At 41.8% G+C, this 20,327-nt stretch overlaps 1 protein-coding gene across 1 annotated transcript in view; it reads right to left on the reverse strand.

Moving 5' to 3' along the window:
• Positions 1 to 20,327, reverse strand: part of myo3a (myosin IIIA) — a gene marked incomplete at its 3' end in the record, with an annotated part of 53,208 nt that overhangs the window by 15,470 nt on the left and 17,411 nt on the right. Inside the window, exons 5-19 of the mRNA XM_080515294.1 lie at positions 19,171 to 19,247; positions 14,595 to 14,740; positions 10,797 to 10,862; positions 10,481 to 10,636; positions 10,067 to 10,108; positions 8,619 to 8,715; positions 7,579 to 7,695; positions 6,977 to 7,081; positions 6,332 to 6,415; positions 5,284 to 5,486; positions 3,833 to 3,931; positions 3,560 to 3,674; positions 2,690 to 2,816; positions 1,791 to 2,001; positions 828 to 975 (exon numbers count right to left, since the gene is read on the reverse strand). Coding sequence (XP_080371420.1) covers positions 828 to 975; positions 1,791 to 2,001; positions 2,690 to 2,816; positions 3,560 to 3,674; positions 3,833 to 3,931; positions 5,284 to 5,486; positions 6,332 to 6,415; positions 6,977 to 7,081; positions 7,579 to 7,695; positions 8,619 to 8,715; positions 10,067 to 10,108; positions 10,481 to 10,636; positions 10,797 to 10,862; positions 14,595 to 14,740; positions 19,171 to 19,247 — 1,793 coding nt within the window. The remainder of the gene's footprint in view (positions 1 to 827; positions 976 to 1,790; positions 2,002 to 2,689; positions 2,817 to 3,559; positions 3,675 to 3,832; positions 3,932 to 5,283; positions 5,487 to 6,331; positions 6,416 to 6,976; positions 7,082 to 7,578; positions 7,696 to 8,618; positions 8,716 to 10,066; positions 10,109 to 10,480; positions 10,637 to 10,796; positions 10,863 to 14,594; positions 14,741 to 19,170; positions 19,248 to 20,327) is intronic.

A 20,327-nucleotide genomic window follows, 5' to 3' on the forward strand; every position in this document is an offset into this window, starting at 1 on the left:
TCAGGCTGACTCAGAGCTGCTTTGTGTGACTCAACAGCAACTGAGTTCATTTCCATGAAGGGAAGATTGTAACGGGCACAAACAACATCTAATCTATCTGCCTATGCATGAACCACCACCGAGAAGTAAATCAAGCACAGCAGGAAGCTGGCAGGAATGCACAGAGGTCTATACAGTATGCAACAGCATGCCTGAATATATGTAACATTGTACAGGTGAGGGAGTGCATGGATCAGTGATAAAAGCCCAACTACATACATCATCTTTATCCTAATGCAGATGTGGCAGCAATGTGGTGGCGCTTATTAATCTCACAGCACAGTAACCCCCCCCGTCCCCCCCCAATATGCTCTGAATATGTGTGCTGGCACTATAGGACAATGTATTTCTGGGCCTGCTTCCAACAATACCCAAGAGTGAGTTTAAGTCTAACGCTGAGTGTCTTCAACTCCTAATTGACCCTCGTTTAGGATGATTTATTGCCCCCCTCCTTGGGTGAGTCCAAATCATTTAACATTAGCAAACCATTCTCTGACCCCCCCAAGGCAAAACACTCCCATGAGACAGCATAAAGGGAGAATAACAAAGCTCATTCTGTCGTAAATAAAGACGCCGGCATATTTTACCCTTGCTGTCTCTCTTAAAGCGCCGGGTGACAAACGATGACACGTTATCACAATTTCGATGGAAATGAGGTAGTACCAAGGTGAAAACTGCATACAGAGTGCCTTCGAGGAACAATTCAAGTACTCAGAAAACATCCTTTCATTGCGGTGATCGGCTCAGGTGCAACGCCAGGGGAGGCCTGGCGGACGGACCCTCCTCACCTGTTCCCAGGCGAATATGTGCTGGTTGAAGTAAAACTGGATCTGCTCGTTGGCGATGTTGATGCAGAGCTGCTCGAAGGAGTTCTTCTTGAAGTTCTCAAAGCCGAAGATGTCCAGGATGCCAATGTTCAGGCCTTTTTCGTCCTCTCTGGGGGAGACAAGATTGAAAAGTTTTAACTGCATGTGGGACTGGACACATGCTTTTATGGATAGTTTTGGACAGTCACCATTCAAATTAATTACTGTAATTGTTGGTTTTAGAGGGATCAGTCGGATAATGGTTATTTTAAATAGATTCCAAATTGCTATGAGTTGAAAATAGTTAAAATTTGTGTGTTATTGGTTTATTTCAAAGTAAGAGAAGTATCAATTGTATTCATGTTTAATTGAATTAAGTACGAACAATTATTTCATTCAGACATTTACCATTTTAGAACTATTACTCATATTTATTTACACTGTTGCGCTTGTTTAGTAGAGCAGCTTTTTGAGTTGAACCTTAAACTTAAAAAAAAAAAAAAAAGAAGAAGTTTTATTATGTTTAAACAAGTTCAATGCGTAACTGAAAAAAAAACATGAGGAGAAACATTTTGCAATTAACTCATAATATTAACAATATAATAGGTATGCCATTTGACTTCAAATAAACATTTCTTTTTTCTTTAAAGTGGTCTTTCGGGAAACACCTAATTACTTTTTGAATCTTCAAATGAATTTGGAGGTGACTGTTTATATTTATTTCATTTCCTAAAACAACATTAATTCATCCTCTAAATCACCCGAACCACAGCTGTGCTGAAAAATTAAGCACGTTTGAATTTTTTTTCTTCTTTCAAACTTCTGAGATCTGACAAAGCAACTTTGTCTTACAAAGCCATGAACTGCGTGAGACAATCTCATTCCTGACAGCCCACGCACACACACACGCACGCACGCCGTGTCAGCCTCTGCTCTTGGTCTCACCCCAGGTGACTGTCAGGTCGCAGCAGCGCGTTGATGCGGTTGACAATCCAGCTGAAGAGGCGGCCATAGAGAGCTTTTCCCATCGCGTCCCTCACTTCCACCGCTTTCTCTACCGTGTTGGGCCTGACGATTGTTTCCCCCCGAGCCACGACGCAGTGCGACGTCAGGGCTTCCTGCAGCTCGTCTGACCGGATGCAGAGCAGCGACGCCACTGCCGGGAAACAACGTGAAGCGAGGGGTTTAAAATGTTCAACGGATTTCAGTTTTCCACGGCTTGGGCAGTCCCCAAAGCGATGATCACGTTCACCCATTCACAAACACAGTCATATACTAAAGGGGTGCATGATCTACCCATAATCCACCCATCAGGAGAAATTTGGGGTTTGGTGTCTTGCTCATAGACACTTCAACATGTGGATAGGTGGAGAAAGGGAATTAAACCTGCAACACTGATTGAGAGGCTACCCGCTCAACTGACCAAGCCAAACTTTAGTTAAAGTCTAATTTCAAAGTAAATTGTAACGTGTGCATCCTCCTTTCTGATTAATCCATGGCGTAGAATTAGTACGTAGTCAGCTCTGTAAATTAGCAGCAAGAGCAGGTGTTTAAATTTAGAAAAGTACAACTTGAACAGTGACTGTTAACTCCAACCACTGCAACTGCGGTAATGATTTTCCGTACTGTCTGTATTGATGTATAATTCATTTCCTTACTCTCATTTCCTATATTTATCTCCACTCCACATGGAGCTCTCTGCAGAGCTAATGATGAAAAGCAAAGGAGGGAGGGAGGGAGGGAGGAACGGGAGTGTGGCAGAGAAAATTCACGGCTGTGCTCAGTTTGACGTCATGATGCACCCCCAACCCCCCCCACACCCCCGCTCCTCTCCCGCCCCTCACCGTTCTCCAGCACAGAAACATTGGAGATGTTGCTTTTGTCTGTTTGGTGCTCGGAGGCGACTGGAGAGAACTCAATATCTCCAGAGTTGAGGATGGCAGCCAGAGTGCTGTAAACACTGCCCAGCTCCTGCAACACACAGACGGAGGAGGGTGACTGTGATGGAAAATGTCGTCGGCCATGTGTTGAAAAATGATTGATTCACTTCGCTCAAGCAATCTGCATCGTTTTAACTAAATGCGTGTGCAATGAATAACAATTCACAATGCAGGAATGAAAATGGTTTAACCTGATTCCAGCTACAGACGTACAACATAAAAGTTGTCTAATAAGATCATCAAAAAGTCCTAAAATTGCTGCGCAGGATGCTTCAGGTGAATACACATCATATAATATTAACATATTTAGGAAAAACCTGGGGTGCCGGAGGGCAAAACAGGTTGCTTGAGGTTTCTCCATTTTCCTGCACAGTTTTAAAGTAGCTGCTCCATAGATCACCGTCATACACACTCAGCGCGAGAAGTGACATGCACGAAGGACACGGCGTGCTGTCGAACAGGACACTGCTCCTCCCGCACTGCCAAGTGATCGCGGGATAAGTGCTATTGACGTGCAGATCCCAGGAGCAATCAGTGCTTTGGGGCTCATTAGCCTTCACAATGACAACAGCTGACTGCCTCCATGCGTCTGTAGCTTTGTGCTGCACCAGCCTTCAAACGGACGACCACTTCTCAGGCTAACGTTGCTTGCTTTGCTTAAGTTGCTCACATTTCTTGTGGTGACTTTCATAATCTAACCACAGAGCAGGGGGCCTATCAACGGTGTGATGTTGTGGGCATGTTGCCCCATAATTAATGCAGTAGTGTTTATACCTCCAGGGTGAATCCAATGACTTTGAAACACTGCTCCACTGCGTTGAACTGCTCCTTGTAGAAAGGGTTGCTCACGATGTCAGGCCCTAGTTTTACATGCTCGTAGCACAGATACCTGCAGAAAAGAAAGTGGGAAAAACAAGGGGGAAACACAGGTCAAGATCGGGGGGGGGGGGGGGGGGGGGGGGGGGTCTTGGGAAGAAGGGAGCGAGCTGGCAGTGTGAGAAGCAAATAACAGTGTTTAGAAGTGGAGCTAAGGGATGTCAAACCTACTTAGGTGTTTTGCTGTCAGAGAGCTTGTAGTGGGCTAGTTTCTTCCTGTCGGCCAAACCAGCATAAATGTAGTAGAAGATGTGGAAGTTCCTCTCTCCTCTATGGAAACAAGAAGAGGTTGCTCGGATAATCCAATCATAAAAATCAGACATGCACGATATGCAACACGTAACATTGACTGATTGTTGGAGATTACCTATAAACAATTAACCTGCAAAAATCTGTGTGCCAGCTTACTGTTAGCGTTCAATATTAATACATTTTAAACATGATGCAACCAAAAAAAATAAAGAAATCCAGGAATAAATAAAAACCAGAAGTCTGATTCAGTCTGATTCAGTGATAGAACAATACAGCACAGGAAGTATCGAGTGTGGTAGAAGTATGATGAATGTAGCATGCACAGGCTCTATTAATTCAATAGCAGTAAATAAAGTTAGAAAATAAAATTTCATACACACGAAACACTGATTACAAGTAAAAGACAAAAAAAGACCCAGCATTGATACTTTTTATAACTATCAGCTTTAGCAGCACAGTGATGCTGGTTTTCTTTTGGTTATGACTTGTATTCAGTCATTTAGTATTTTTCTTTTCTTATTGAGAAAATAGGTAAAAAGAAACCCAAATCTGAAGGGGCCGTGCATATTTCATATTAACATTGAAGCTGCCATTTGGGGATTCTGCAAAATATTTCTTTGACTAGATCTTTTTTCAGGATCATCTGTGATCAGATGAATCTGCTCTGACTAATGGTCAGTGTGTTACTTGCTGTGAAGTTAGAGGGAATAAAACCCGTTTCTACATATTCCACTTTTTGCTTGATTATTTCTACTTTGGAGGCTATGTTAGAAAAGTGCATTTCTTGACAAGTTAGTGAAAACGAAATGATTCATTCATTAAGAGAAAATTCAATGACTCTATATAAACTTATACGTGACATTTTTCAGCAATAACTTTAATTTTCTCCGACTTCATTTAAAGGGTAACTGATGAAAGGCTATAGGGATTGTTTTTTTGGTTTTTTTGCTGTTTCCATTGCCATTGACACAAAGAGTGTAGCTACATATAATGCCTCCAGGCAAATCAAACCCTCTCTGACCCGTGAGCCTGTTTTCTAATGAAATGCTTCAGTCTGCCTTTGAAGCTCCACTGAGGACGCTGGCAACACCCCAATCTTTGATCAGACAGGAAATAAGCTGGCCGCTCCACTTGACCCAGTGCGCTCCTCAGACAACCGATAAGAAGAAAAGACCGACTGACTGAGGTGCAAGGTTGAAGGCAAATGCCGCCAGTTACAGACGGGAAAGTGGAAGTGAAAGCGAGACAGTCTACTACACACTGATCCCCGACTAGCTCGCAGGAAAACAACCTTCATGGAGAGAAACACGATTTAAAACTCTGTGACTGTCATTGAAAGCTGAAGGTCACAAAGAGGATGTGATAGTTACATTGCTTGGTGGATGACTCTCGATTTTTCCAGCAGGTACTCGGATATCTGTGCTCCGACCACTGTCCCTCCACAGGTGAACTTCATCTCCAGGTATTTGCCAAAGCGGCTGGAGTTGTCGTTGATGACGGTGCAGGCGTTTCCAAACGCCTCCACCAAGCTGTTGACCAGCAGGATCTTCTCCTGAAGGGTCCGATTATTGGCCTGAATCAAGATCGAGATCATTGTTGCACTGCTTTTCCTTATGATATGATACAGATGCAGAAAACAACTGAAACACAATAGTTAGGTTGCAAATCATGACAGACAACAGATTGGAGCATCGACAATCTCATGACAGGATACTTAAATTGTCTGGACAATCTTTTCTAGAAATAGCATTTTCCCCAAAATATATATATGCAATCTGCTTCAATTGAAATGTTTCGCTTTGTATTTGATTCGCCAGAAACATTTCCATACAAATGATATCCCTTCAGTTACAAATACACTGAGTGTGTGGATTTCCAACAGCTGGTATACAGTGGGAAAATACAAATTATTTGCTACTTGCGACTTTTACAGGAAAGACCATTTGTTTTTGAGTCTACATGTGCATTTCATTCACAACAGATGTAAGAAGAAAATATACTGACTGATTGTTGTGTCTAAGATGGAAAACTATTGGTGTCATAGTTTAAATTGAAGCATGAAATGACCTGTGATGGACCACATTTAACAGAGTGAAGCAATCATAAATTATGGGCTATTTTGAAAGACTCTTTGGCTTACAGATTAGAAATGACCAGGAAAAAAAGGTAATTCAATTGGATACTTAAAACTGTTATTACGTGAGTACATTTCAGACCTTTTTGTGAACGTCAAGCAGCAATTCTTTCACATTGTTTTGACATATTAACACAAATATCCCTAGTCTTCTACAGCGAAGAGCCTGTGTACTCCTGCACTTGTCACAGTTGTGTACCTACAGAAGGCAGTGTGGACTATAGAGAGGAGAATAGAAAGGACAGGGTGGTTTCACATTGTGTTGATTGACCCTTGTGACTCACTTTCCCAAGAACCGTCAGCTGCTGCACCAACAGATGAGCGCCCTCCGTCTTCCCGGCTCCACTTTCCCCACTGATGACAACACACTGCACACAGGAGGGCACATGGATACAGCTGACTCACGCCATGCACACAAAACAAATGCTGCCGCAATAGCAGCCAACAGCCTTTTTTACTACTTCTGCCAGTGGGTTGATTAAGCATCATGTAATGGACATTTGTCCTGAAAAGACCAGTGCAAACACACAAAACACAAGCAAATTCAACAATGCAAATACAGAAGACACAATGCAAATACTGAAGCTTGCTGCAACATGTCCAGGTGGAGATTAAAAGGAGCGACTGACACAACTGGCCTAAGCTTGTCCATATAGTAGTGATTTATGAATATGAGGGTTAAGCGGTGTGGTACAATCACTTTGCATGTGTATCCTTTGTTTGTTTCTTTGTTTTACGATTCCCTAAATGAGCCGCAAACTGTGTCCTGCCCATCAATCCAATGCCTCTGGCTTATATTACCACCGTACTTGCAACATGTTTCTGAATAATGCCTTCACTACACCTTGAGCCTGCAACAAAACAAGTGGGCTCCAACAAAGACCTGCATTCAGGACATTGTAAACAGAAGCAATTACTCAGTAAATTACCTGATCTGTGTTGTACGACACCATGGACTGGTACGCGATATCAGCGACGGCAAAGATGTGTGGCAGGTTGGCCGTGCGCTTCGCTCCAATGTATATCTTAGTGTACTTTGAAAGGAAGGATACAAAAACTTATTTCAAGGTATGCACACAAACATATTGGACACCATGAAGCAGATATTGTGTTATAATGGGTTGGTTGTATGCCTTGTCCACAATATAGTTCTGTTCTGTGAGGAGCAAAGTAAGCTGAGGCAAAATAAACAACAATAATTCAGGGAAAAATACAGTCGGTGAAGTGTGGCGAAGGCAGAAAAATAGGGGCTGTGTGTGAGTGTGTGAGTGTGTGTGTGTGTGTGTGTATGTGTGTGTGTGTGTGTGTAAATGGGCTGACTGAGGAACTGCGGAGGCACTAATGAGACACGCCAGGCCACATTCAGTGCATCATTGGCCAAATGTAGACACGCACGCGCGCACGCGCACACGTGCACACACACACACACACACACACACACACACACACACACACACACACACACACACACACACACACACACACACACACACACACACACACACACACACACAGAGAGCCCACTACTGACCTCAGGCGTGTATATCTCCATCTTATGGAAAGGATTAACAGCGATGAGGATGTCTCCCACGTATGTGTAAATGTGATTTCTTGCATAGCGGCTCTGGAGATGTTCTGTGACAGTGTTCTGGCAAAAAATAAATAAATAATGAATATTTCACACTGCTTAACAAAAGTGCTTGCAAAGCAAATTAATACCTGGTTGACAGGATGGAAATAAGAGAGACAACAGCAGAAAAATCCTAAACACAGCCAAGTGGAGATTCAGCGTATGTTTCGCCTCAAGTCAGAGCCTGTGACGTCCATTACGTCAATGTATTATTTTCATAACGCAGTGATTAATTCCCCTGTCTGCTCACTGTCAGGGACAGGTACATCAACAACAGAAGGGCTGCACTACCTCCCCCATACCACCAGAGCTTCTCGGTTTGAAGGATGGGTGGAAATATCCGCTGGCAACTGAGGCTAGTTGTATCACTCAATACTTCAATGCAGCACTCAGATTTGATGAATGGCTCTGAATGTTTTGTCCTACAAAAGACACTGTTGTGTTTGCATTAACACAGTTAACATTCAGTCTCTCGCATTATTTATGAAAACCTCTGGTGTTCACTGTAAGATTGCATTCAGAAGAATTCAATTCAATGACCTGAACCATTGAGGTTTATCCACCAAAAAACTAATCAGTTGGTTTTTAAAAGGATGTAAAATCCAACAGAACAAAAATCGAATTCCAAACTGAAAAAAATGGGGAAATGTACCGCATTCCCTAAAGCAACGTGCCAAAGACAAACTGAAAAAGACACAGAGGAAAATAAGACACAGCAGGCACAATCAGGGACAAGGCTACTCCATAAGAGGGTGGAGCACAGGAGCACACACTGAGGGAAAAGGAAATGAGAATCACATGGGACAGAAGCAGAATGAACATGCACTTTAAACAAGTACGATGAACTGAAATCAGGAAACAAAACAAAACACATAAAGGAAACAAGGAAGGTTAAAAATACACTGCACGATACAAGAAAAGGAAGCAACGACATTTCATACCTCATCCAGAACTTCAAGGGTGGCCAGGTCGTCCACCTCATCTGGGTCACTCTGGGACTTCATGTTGCTTCCTTTTTTAGTGTGGATACGTTCATGCCTGGAATTCACATGAGGCACAATCACAGTCTCCCACTGGGAACTGTTGAAATTCTCTTCATTCAAAGTCAGGGCATTACGGCCACCACTACAGAGGCAGGGCTGCCAGGGGTACACTTTTTCACAACAGGAAACAAATTACACAGTGTAAAACTCAAGACACAATGCTGAATAAAAATAAAAATCAGTTTCCATTCTCCCTTTGATTGCACTGTTGGAGACTGAGCCAAACAAGCCTATTTTCTCGACCAATAAAACCACTAATCAATGCCTTTGGTGAAACTATACACTTAGGGTAGCTGTGGCAAATTTATGTATACATCTTAATGTTTGTCCAGGCAGGGTCACTTTATTAGGTACACCTGTTCACCGTTAATCATAGGACCAACTCAACGTATATACACGCGTATGCATAGTCGCGACGAGCTGCTGGAGTTCAAACACAGCATGAGAACTGGCAAGCAATGGGATTTGAGTGACTTTGAATGTGGCTCATATTCTCAAACCGGTTCCTTGAACATGATGATGATTTCACTGCACTTCAATGGCCTTCACAGTCACCAGATCTCAATCCAACAGAGCACCTCTGGGATGTGGTGGAGAGGAATAATCACATGATGGATGTACAAATTTGCAGCAATTGCGTCAAGCTGTTATGTTCACATGGACTAAAATCTCTTTTCATAATCCATCCCATTAAGAATTGATGCAGTTGTAAAGGCAAAGGGGGGGGGGGGGGGGGGGGGGGTCAAATCTGGCACTAGCAAGGTGTACCTAATAAAGTGGCAGGGCAGTGTATATATAAACATTGTATTAAAAAACAAATCTCTGTCATTTTTCCCGACAAACCAAGCAGTCATGAATCTTCAGAAAATATGAAAAAGCCACCTGCAGCTGGTTTAGAGCTGCATTTGAGATCATGAACAAAGGTTCTGATTAAGCTTGTAGGAATACCTTATCACTCTCTTTTGTGTTCTCACATAATGTGATGGAGTTTGATCACACCTGATAAGTTGTTGATGCTTGGTAATTTCCTGTCATTACTACGGATAATCTCGGCTGAAACAACCTTTGGAGCTGATTAGATGCTGCGTCACCTGGCGGGTCGAAACCCCAGACAATCCACAGCATCAAACTGGACGACACTGTATCAAGGCAAGACTTTTCACAAACTAGTGACAGTAAGGCGTACATGACAATGGAGGACGGAGCATGTAAACAGTATTAATGCGACCTTTTAGTCGATGGCAAATACTGTACATGTGCGATCACAACTACAACAAAAGCTCTGACTGAACTAAAAAAAAAAAAAGCTCCTACGGTGGCAAAAAGGTCACATAGGCATTCGTTACCTGTCATTACTGTCTGAGGTTCTGTCTGTCTTTCCATGATAGCTTAAATGACAGAAATAGGATTAACATTTCATGACTGTATGGGTAATACATATTTTCCGGGCGAACATTTCGACTCATACTGTGCTGGCTGCACCCCAAGTGAAACCGGTGCGGGATTGAGCTGTTGTTTGCATGAGGGTGACAAGAGCTTGTAAAACAGCGCACACGAGGAGGGTGATTTGGATTACGCTGTTTGCGAGAAGCTAAGCTATATGAAACCCAGTGACAGAAAATGCTTCATGCTTTAATGTTCAGAGTGAGTGTTTGACACAAACTAGTGACGTGAATTACATTTTATTTTATTTTTATTTTTTTTTAAATCTCAGAAGTGGTGGAGCTGAGGGAATTCGACAAATGCAGCTTGAACAATACCTTGTTTTTTCAATCACTCCCATCTGCTGGTTGAGATCAATGAGCTCAATCAATTGTTTCGGCAGGATTTTCTCTCTGCCAACGGTCTGCTTGATGAACACATGCTGGAGCAGGTCGAGCACATTTGGTCTCAGCTCAAAGTCCTTAATCAGACATCTGTGGTGTGGAGGAAGCGAAAAGGTACAAAGGGGAGCAGCAGAAACCGGGAGCGCGGTGAATATCTCACATTAACATTCAAAGTTTCTGGGAATGCGCTTTCACTGTAAATGTTTATCATCCGCAGAGCAATGACAAACACCGGGGCAGCGGCACTCACTTGCAGATGAAGTCATTAAAGTCGTCTGACCAGAGCTCGGGCTGGTGGAGAGTAGGCGGAGGGTTTCTGTTAAAGGGAGAAATGGAAAAGATAAATGGAAAGATAAGATGAGATGGGATTTATTCAGGTGGGGCGGAGAACAAAAGGCCGGGGCACAGAGTGGAACGATGGAGTGAAATCTCAACACCCGAGCAATTTGTCATTGACGACATCCAGAGGTGTTTCTGTGGTGGCGCGAGGCGATAACTAATGGCCCTCCATCGGGGCACCTGGGGGGTATTAATACAGCCACTTTTGGGGAAAACTGGAGTCTGTAACGTTTGATATCTTATCCATCTGAGAAGCATTCATAAAACCTTCTACTTTCTCTTGAAAACACAAAATAAACAACTTCACGAGCAGGCACACGTGATTAAGGGGTTAAACTTAACAAGGCCTTGCAGCGAGGGAACGACGGAGCTAATTCACCAGAAGTACTCGTTCTGCTTTAAGTGCTTTATTTTACGAGTGGGTTTCCGGCACATGGTGAAGTAGTCAATGCTGCCTGCTAATGCATCAGGGTGCTTCACACAGTAGCTTTGACAAAGACAAATCGGTGTAATGGTAGGATCCTCCACGTCGACGTGCACCCCCCGTTTACCACACAACACAACCGATATAGCTCCAGACATTTATTAGTAGTCTGTTAAACGCTGATGCTGCAACTATTAAAAGTGGGTTTTTTTTTCTTTTAATTCCAAGAAGATACTCTTATCAATGTCAGTTTAGAGGAACGGGAGCTAGTTAGATTGTATTTGGTCTCGCTTTGTCCAGCATTGCGGGATTGTTGCACAGTCGTGGAGGGAAACTGAATTCTTCTTAGTTACACGCAATAAAGAAGGAGAGCTTAACTCTTAACACGTGAGCATAATTAGGCCAGCTCTTCTAATCTTTACCTGCTTCAGAGACTGACGCTCTGAGCTGGGATTTGACTTTGGTATAGATACTGTCATCCAAGTCCTCCACTGAATCCCTATGACTCTGACAGACAATGAATCCCTATGACTCTGACAGACAAAGAAGCACAAATCTTGCTCACGTAAGGGTTTTTTTTTGTTTATTCAAATGTATTTGATAGTTTGAAGGAAGTACTGTACATGAGGATACACCATGTGGACAAATATAAGACGTGCTCATAGATCATCCAATAGATTAGAGTTTAATTTGATCACATTACGGCAGCAAAGCAAAATCCTTCAGGCAGTAGCAACACAAATAGTTCCCGTTCCTGTTTCATGATCAATTTTGCATAAAATAGCTATACAGCAAGACAGATCATAAACAATTATCAAATTGCATTCAACCAAATTGCTGAATGCATCGACCTCAGTTTCCCTGCAACAATATCCCCAATAGCACAAATGAAATTAGCTTTTGACCAAACAAACTAATGGGTCATATGATAAACAACAACAAATTTGAGTGGCATTTGTGACTTATTGTGATATTCCATAAAATATCATTACAAAACTGGAACAAATAGAGTTGAAAATGAATTCGAATCAAACATATTTTGGAATTAATTGCGATAGTGATGAAGACATATTACTGTGATTGCATCGTTATTGTGGTATTGTTTAATCATTTAATGAAAAAATGACATAATCATCATTTATTACTACATTTTTACATGGAAAGTTTGTTAGTGCACTTGAGAAATGTTCTTTTAAGTTACTGGGATACATAAACCAATCTTCAGTATCACTTCAGCTCGACATGCGGTGGTGAGCACAGACACCCACGCAAACATTAAAGTTAATGCCCTTGCTATATTTAGACAACACACTATAAATTACATTAGAAGATTAAAATAAGATAGAAATCTACTGAAAAAGCAGATACATTTCAAAATGTTGGTTCTAGTATCGAATACTGAGATGTGCTTAAAATGCAATCAAATGTGATTCATTACTTACAAAGCCTCAATCTAATTTAACTGATATTTTTTATCTAGTCCCACCAATACAAATGATCAATATAAAATAAGCCAATATGATACAACTGTAAAAGGTTAAATGATAGCGGGGTGTAGGATGTACACTGGCTTTTCACAGTTTAAAGGTTCTTGCAGGTGCAGCTGAGAAAGACTTGAAAGACCAGAATTCAGCCAAGAATGACGACTCAGCAAGAGGAAAAGTAGGGTGGCTTTAAAGTTAAGTGAGTGTGTGAATACCAAAACATTTGACTTTAAAGAAGCTATTTTTGTTGTGTTTTTTTCTGTTAAATTATACAGTATATCTATAGGAACAAATCATCAAGAGAGGGTGTACATACACCAGAGGGGGGTATATTCCTATGATCCCCTACATCAAACCGCACCCTGAATCCTAACTATTTCACCTTTGCTGCAGATTAAATACCAATGATGGCACCAAATCTAAATTATTTATCAAACCAACTAAATGATTAACAGCACAGTCAGTCAGTCTCAATTTCCTGAATGACATTTGTGATCCAGAGTGTGCCACTGGATTGTTTTTGTGACGGTCTTCTTACTTGGGAACACACCAAAATGAAAACAGAGAGGAAGTGGCTGAACCGACTGGCCTCAATGTGGCTTTTTCCAAGGCTGATTTTCAAATGCACCCTGTGTTGTTTTGGGGGGGGGGGGGGGGGGGGGGGGGGGGGGGGGGGGGGTTGAGTGTGAAGTGAGAGCCTGAAGCTCTGGCTGTAGCAGTCACACAGATTCAAAGGAAGCTGTGTGATGGCTCCGGTAGAGCACGACCCCCAGAGCAAACACACAGGGCAGCTATGACACAGGAGCTGTGTGTGTGCCTGTGCGTGTGTGTGTGTGTGTACATTTAAGAAGCGGCTAAGAAAGCTGCTCTGTTAAGAAGACAGTAATGGTACGTGCTCAGTCACACTGGAATCCAGTAACGATAAACACTTAGTTTTTCCACCTTCAGCATTCAACACAAACAGATGAGAAAAGAGTGGCTGAGCTTTCTGCCTCCCGTCTCTACAGGATGAATGTGCCAGGAGGGGAGGAATTTAAAGATAAGCTGCTGCATGCAGGAAAAAAAAAATTTTTTTTAAATGAAAGGACTGTACTTTGTCTGGTGACAGTCTTTATAGAGAAGCAAATCACTGCGTAGGTAGCAGTATATGGCTTTTCTGGCTTGCAATGCTAGCACTATGCATTAGGCTGTCTTTACATTCCACTCAGCAAGCAGAGGAAGAAAACAGAGAAAACATGCCCACTCCTGTGTGATGATGACCTGCATCAGTACAGTGGATTGAAGCTGATCATGTCTCAAGGACTGGCTGTGTTGTTTCAGCTTTAAAAACATGTTGACGAGCTACTGAAAGCAAAAGCATGTTTTTGATTTATTGCATATTAGACTGATTAAGTATCAAGTCTGCCACCGGTATGGATTACAAACGCAGTTCATCAGAAGAAATACTGATTTGATTGAAGTGGAAAATACAGAAAGTGCTTTTTGACACACAAAGACAAACCTGTAGAATATTAAAATAACTTAGTTATTGTTTCTTTAACTCCAAATATTTAAAAAAGAGCAAAATGTGTGGTGAATAAGTCAACATAAAAAAAGGTGGTAAGGCATGAACAAATCCACCCCTCTCTTTCATATTAAAGTTGTTATGATAGCAAGTAGCTGGGTGGTTAGCAGTGTCTCTCACAGCAAGAGTCCAATCAATGCCTGGGTTAAAGGCACTCGCTTAGAGCGGCAGAAGAGGCCTGAGTTAAAGGAAACCCAACGGTGCTAAGGTCAAAGTCACAGCCCCCCCGATGTTTACCTGGGTATTTTAAAAAGAGCTCTCATTGGATGGAGGTCAGAGAGGGGCGGGTCTCCATCTCCCAGCTCTATGGCGGTGATGCCGAGCGACCAGACGTCACATCGGGCGTCGTAGGTCGAGTCCAGCTGCTGCTCACATGCTATTACCTGCAAGAGACGATCAAAGCACGTGGCATCGTTTGCAAACAAAGTAAATTACTTCAGCAAGCAAGCACGTAACGGCGCAAGGTGGCATTATGAAGTCCTGCAACAATAAATGACACAAGCGCACAGACATATTTATGAATAGGTCACATGACTGGCGTATTCACACTCCAAAAACCACAGGCCTTCAACAAATTAAATCTTTATTCCTAAACCACTTTCTGGATCCCCCTGAAAGCACGGGAAACAAGAAACACAGTCTTTCATTTATGTCCTGAGGGCAAAACATGGTACCCAATCAAGTGAATCATCTGAGCAGAAGGCATGTGTGCCCCCTTAACCGCGCACGCACGCACGCACGCACGCACGCACGCACGCACGCACGCACGCACGCACGCACGCACGCACGCACGCACGCACGCACCACACACACGCACACACACACACACACACACACACACACACAAAACACTCAGGGCATCATTTTGACCCACATTCATTTCTTGGAAAGGCATTTTAAACCTTAACCATGGCAAGGAGACTAACCTAAGTTTAACCTTTATAGTGCCCTTCAAGCATGCATTAACCTTACATTTTCAATACAACCTCATAAAATTCAGGGTCCAGAAACTGATCCAAGTTGATTATGGGAGAAGGCAAGATAAACTCTGGGCAGTTAACCAGTTGATCAGAGGGAAAGCGCAGGGAGACTCAGTGACAATATCAAGGAAGATCCAACAGGAAGTAAAATAAAATGTGGAAATCAAACAGAAAATAATGGCGGAGAGCGAAATGAAGCTACTGTGTAACATTGTGATTAACAGGCCATGACGAATTCAGCGAGTCAAGAACATCTCTCCCAAAAAAACTATGTAACATATTGCAGAGTTGATGCAACTTACCCAGAAATGCTAAGCTCTGTCAACAAGTCTTCAGAAGTTGGTATGACTGTACCCCAATGAAAGATGTTCTGTAAGTTATCCTGAAGATCAGCATAATCCTCTGTTTCCTGGGATCATGTTAACAAAACTGACGCTCCTATATCACAGATCCTACTCCTGACATGCGTAAACCTTTCTGCTAAAGGCGTTCACATCCTGACTCCACACAAGGCGTGTTCTCACGTAAAGGATTTTCTGATGAACTCCTAAAACAAAGCAGATTGAAATTCCTAAGTCCTCACAGCACACATGGCACAGAATTGAATACTGGATTTGCACTCCATGCAAACTTCATGTAAAGATGTCGTTTTGATTGTAGGACCTGTTTGGGGAGAGCGACCAGGCTGAGGGAGATGAAAAGTGTAGTTAAGTGTAAGTTTACCAATCTTGTCCCTTCAAAGGTTGCTAATGACTCGTCTACTCCTGAATGAGTGCTTATGGGATGTAAACGGTTGGTCAACGGATGCCTCTTCTTATTGAGGTTTTCCAGAGCGCTTTGATGAAATATAAATGAAAGGTGTCGTATCGTTTTCCCCCCGAACACGCGTCCACGCCGACCTGATTGTCGTGACGTTCACATTATCTCTACGTACACGATTAAGTGCTGTTACAACCACGGGAGGTATTCTTTAGCCTTCTTCACACCGGGTGTCAATCATTATAGGCTGCAATCTCAAACTGCTATATTTGGGCGTATCTTTGTGATCATTTCATCCCAGTTTAGAAAAAAATTAATCTCCTTTCAAAAATGATAAAAAAAAAAAAAAAAAGCTCAAAAAAGCCTGTGGGTTTGCATTAATTTTGAGTTAGAATTATGCTGTAAATAGAGATGCATTAAATCCTTGTAAATACAAAAAAATGCTATTTAAGCGCCACCCAAAGGCAAAAGGTCATTAACCATTCCTGTTATAAACCCGTCACGGACAGTTAAGAAAGTATCAGACAGTTTTTATTGCGTGCCAGAGCAGCTCTTCAGGCAGCCGATAGGATTTCACACAGCTCCCTCTGTAGGCAAATATGGTTTTACCTGAAGTTTACCATCTTACACCTGTCTACACCTTAGTCTGGTGAAAGACAACAGGCTTTTCTTTTTTTCTTAAAATATAAACCAACATTGGCTAAATGTTTGAGATGGTGAAAATTCATGACAATTTTTACATTTTAATACACCAAATCTTCTTCTGCCTCATTTTATTGAAAAATGTCAAAGGAATTACAAATTATGTATCATAATGAAGGACTCAGTAGTGTTTGGTATGTAACAAAATGATTGAAATATTAACAGAAATCTATTTATGCTTTTTCCTAAGTAATAAATGTTGAAAAATGAGATTTCAGTCACTTCTCCACTTTAAAACTTTTATATTATACAAATGATGATACATGAGGGTATTTCTAACAGTCTTCAAATATCAAACATGTAAAAATGGTTAAAGAGTCTTGAAATATTGCTTGCTTGTGCCAAAGAGGCTTCTTAAAATGTTATAGTCTAGTTTTCTGGATAACAGGTTCTGCTACTTGCAGCAATGAAAGCAAACAAAATTTATCAAACTGCACCGGAATATTTTGAGCTGTGTAATTCTTCAGGGTATTGTCATTCTTGATGAGCTAAAGATATACAAATAGAGCAGATAAATAGCAGCTGGGAAAGGGAAACATTAAAAAAACCTGTTTTGCTACTGCACTCGTGGACTTTTTACTGAATTACACTGAATAAAAATACTTTAAGAAATAGAACTGACAATTTGCATATTTTTATGATAGATTAAAATTGGATAAATTAACAATAGTATATCTGTCAAAGATAATATGATTGAATCCCATGCTTGTGATTGGAGGCCTGCAAGATTTGGCAGCTCAATAGAAGAAAGTATTTTAAAGGAATATTTATGGTTGACGCTTTTCATTATGAGCAGCAAGAATGTGATTTGAGATTTCATCCTCCCACATTCATTTGTTCTCGGCCTTCGCACTGTCTGCACAATCTTTTATTTCTGAATAGGTTTATTCACAAATACTATTTGTGACCCGACAGTGTCCAGCAATAAAAAGCCCTTTCACAGCAACAACCTGTTCCTATGTTATTGTGAAGGGAGCCACAAGCTTGTTCAATTAGTCGGGGTGTTTACGTGAATCTTATCGGCTGTTTTCAGGATATGGCGTTCGCATGCAACAAAGATTACAATGGCTATTCTTATCCTAAATGCATGATAGCATGTGTCCTCCTTACTGACGACGGTGTGCTATTTGCTCAGGTATCAGGACATGTTGATATAGTTGATCTGATTGTGGTTATTGAAAATGAGACCACTTTTGCTTATCGTTATTTAGTGCCAACATATTAATGAAAATGTTTATTATCACCCGACTGTTAGCACCAGCAGAGGAGTGGTGGAGCAAAATTGTTGTCAAATAAGTGGCTGTTACTATGACATGTCAAGGCAGTGAGAATGCAACCAGGTAGGAGAAATAGTCAGGGAGAATTTATTAAAACAGAGAAAATAATGATACTTGCAGGGTGTGATTTATGGAGAGGTGTAATGGAGACTTTCAAACAACAGGTGATTTTCGATTTCATTGGCCATTCAATGCGTTTTAAATGAAATAACATTTCATGTAATCCCCCCCCCCACTAAAATCATTATAAAGTTAGAAAAAAATGGAATTTGAAATTATTATTTATTCTAACAAATCACACATTTGTGGCACCGACTGTAATACAGACTAATTAAAATGATGGAAAAGAAAATAACCGTAGCTGTAACATATGTAAAGATTAATTAAAGATTAAGACATACTGCAGGACTTGCCTGCCTTTTGTGATAGTTTCACTTGTTTATGAAAGCCAACAACTTCACCCTTGTGATCAACTATCTGCTGTTTCTGCAGCTCGGTAGTGCCTATAATGTGGAATACAATAATTTGCTGTGCTTTGTTTGATCTGCTGACAAAGTGGCTTCACTGTGAGAGATAGATTTTATACTCTGAAAAGATGCAGGGGCAGCAAGTTAAACCTTGGACAGGTGCCTTTGCAAAACCTTTAATAAAACCCGGATACATATTTATACAGGTTTATGAGGTGGAGATAATGATCCTATAAGGCTAAACTCTAAATGGCAATCGCTTAAAAACATGGCGAAAAGTGAGAAGTATCATAAAATAAAAAGATAAACACTCTCATTGACATTGTGAAGCGCTTTAAGCAGACAGTCCACCTCACAGGATAAAGTTACACAAGCCCACTATGATTAGACTCATGTACTTGTACAAAATGACCACAATTTCTCTTCACCGCCTATATGTGCTGTTAGTGCACTGAGCCATGATTCGATACGAGATGAATGATGAAGGCTGTCTGTCCTATTGTGTCCATACACACTATATTTGACAGTGTTATCTCTTCAATGATTATGAACGGTGGCCTACTGGGATGTGGTCCCAGCTAATGTAGTGGAAAGAGGAGGAGGCGTTTAAAGGCCGGTTTTACTGTACCTCAGGAGCCATCCAGAACGGAGTCCCCACAGACGTGTTCCTCCTCAGACGGGTGTTTGTCAACTGGGCTGAAACACCTGGAAAGAGGATGCACATTCAGGGGGGGGGGGCAATCACCTCAATAACTTCCCCGATATGTGTTTAAGTCGTGATCAATGGAAAGGCGAAGATCTCAGAGATTTCTTGCCCCTACTAATGCAGCTGTTAGTGTAATGTCGAGGGAAACACCACATAGACATGCGAACGTTTGAATGCACACAGAAACATCGATCATCTGTGTTTTCATTTCCTCCAAATGATGCATTGCTTTGAATAGCAAATCCTCATGCGACTGCAAGTGATTTTCTCTGACGTCTCGCGACAACATTTGAATGCATTTCAGTTGTAAGCAAGCTTTACTAGCCAGGGACATTTCATGTCCTGTCAGATAAGAACATTATGTATTCGAGATGCTGCAGCTCGTGCTACAGGAGACCACGTCGTGTTCGAGACGTCACATCACAGATAGAAAATAAATTCCGCAGAGATTGGGGCTGCGGGGAGGAGAAGGGAGGCTTGTGTACGTATGTGTGCGTTAATGTGCGGTAAAAAGCCTGACATGGAACATGCTGACCCACAATCGCGACTTCGGCCCAGTCCAGACGAATCAGTGTTACATATGCACGGTGATGTATCCCCGGGCTGGCTCAAGCTTGAGAGCAGCAACCAGGACAAACGCAGAGCCTGGAGACAAAAGCAGCTGCCCACAAACAAAAGGTGATGCACTGATGCACACTGCAGCAGAACACATCCTTTGTTTTGTACGTCGCGTGGTTACAAGATTGTGCAAAGATTCAGTCAGATTTAACGCCACTCTGATTGTCTGCGGAAGGTGTTTAAGCAGTCAAACGTAGAGCATAAAAAAAAAGCTTTGAGGAAATATCCAGATGGTGAGATGTGTAAAAATCTGCTCAACACAAAAAAAAAAAAACATGCGCAGGATGTTGTTTGTCCACTCCTCATACAGAAACAAGCTGCGAAAGCATTTTCTGAGCACTCATTTCATTGGTGTTTGTACAGTAACACACACGCGCACGCACGCACACACGCACGCACGCACGCACGCACACACACACACACACGCACACGCACACGCACACGCACGCGCACACAATTGC

This window comes from Blennius ocellaris (genome assembly GCF_963422515.1).
Source record: "Blennius ocellaris genome assembly, chromosome: 19".
In the NCBI taxonomy this organism is placed as follows: Eukaryota; Metazoa; Chordata; class Actinopteri; order Blenniiformes; family Blenniidae; genus Blennius; species Blennius ocellaris.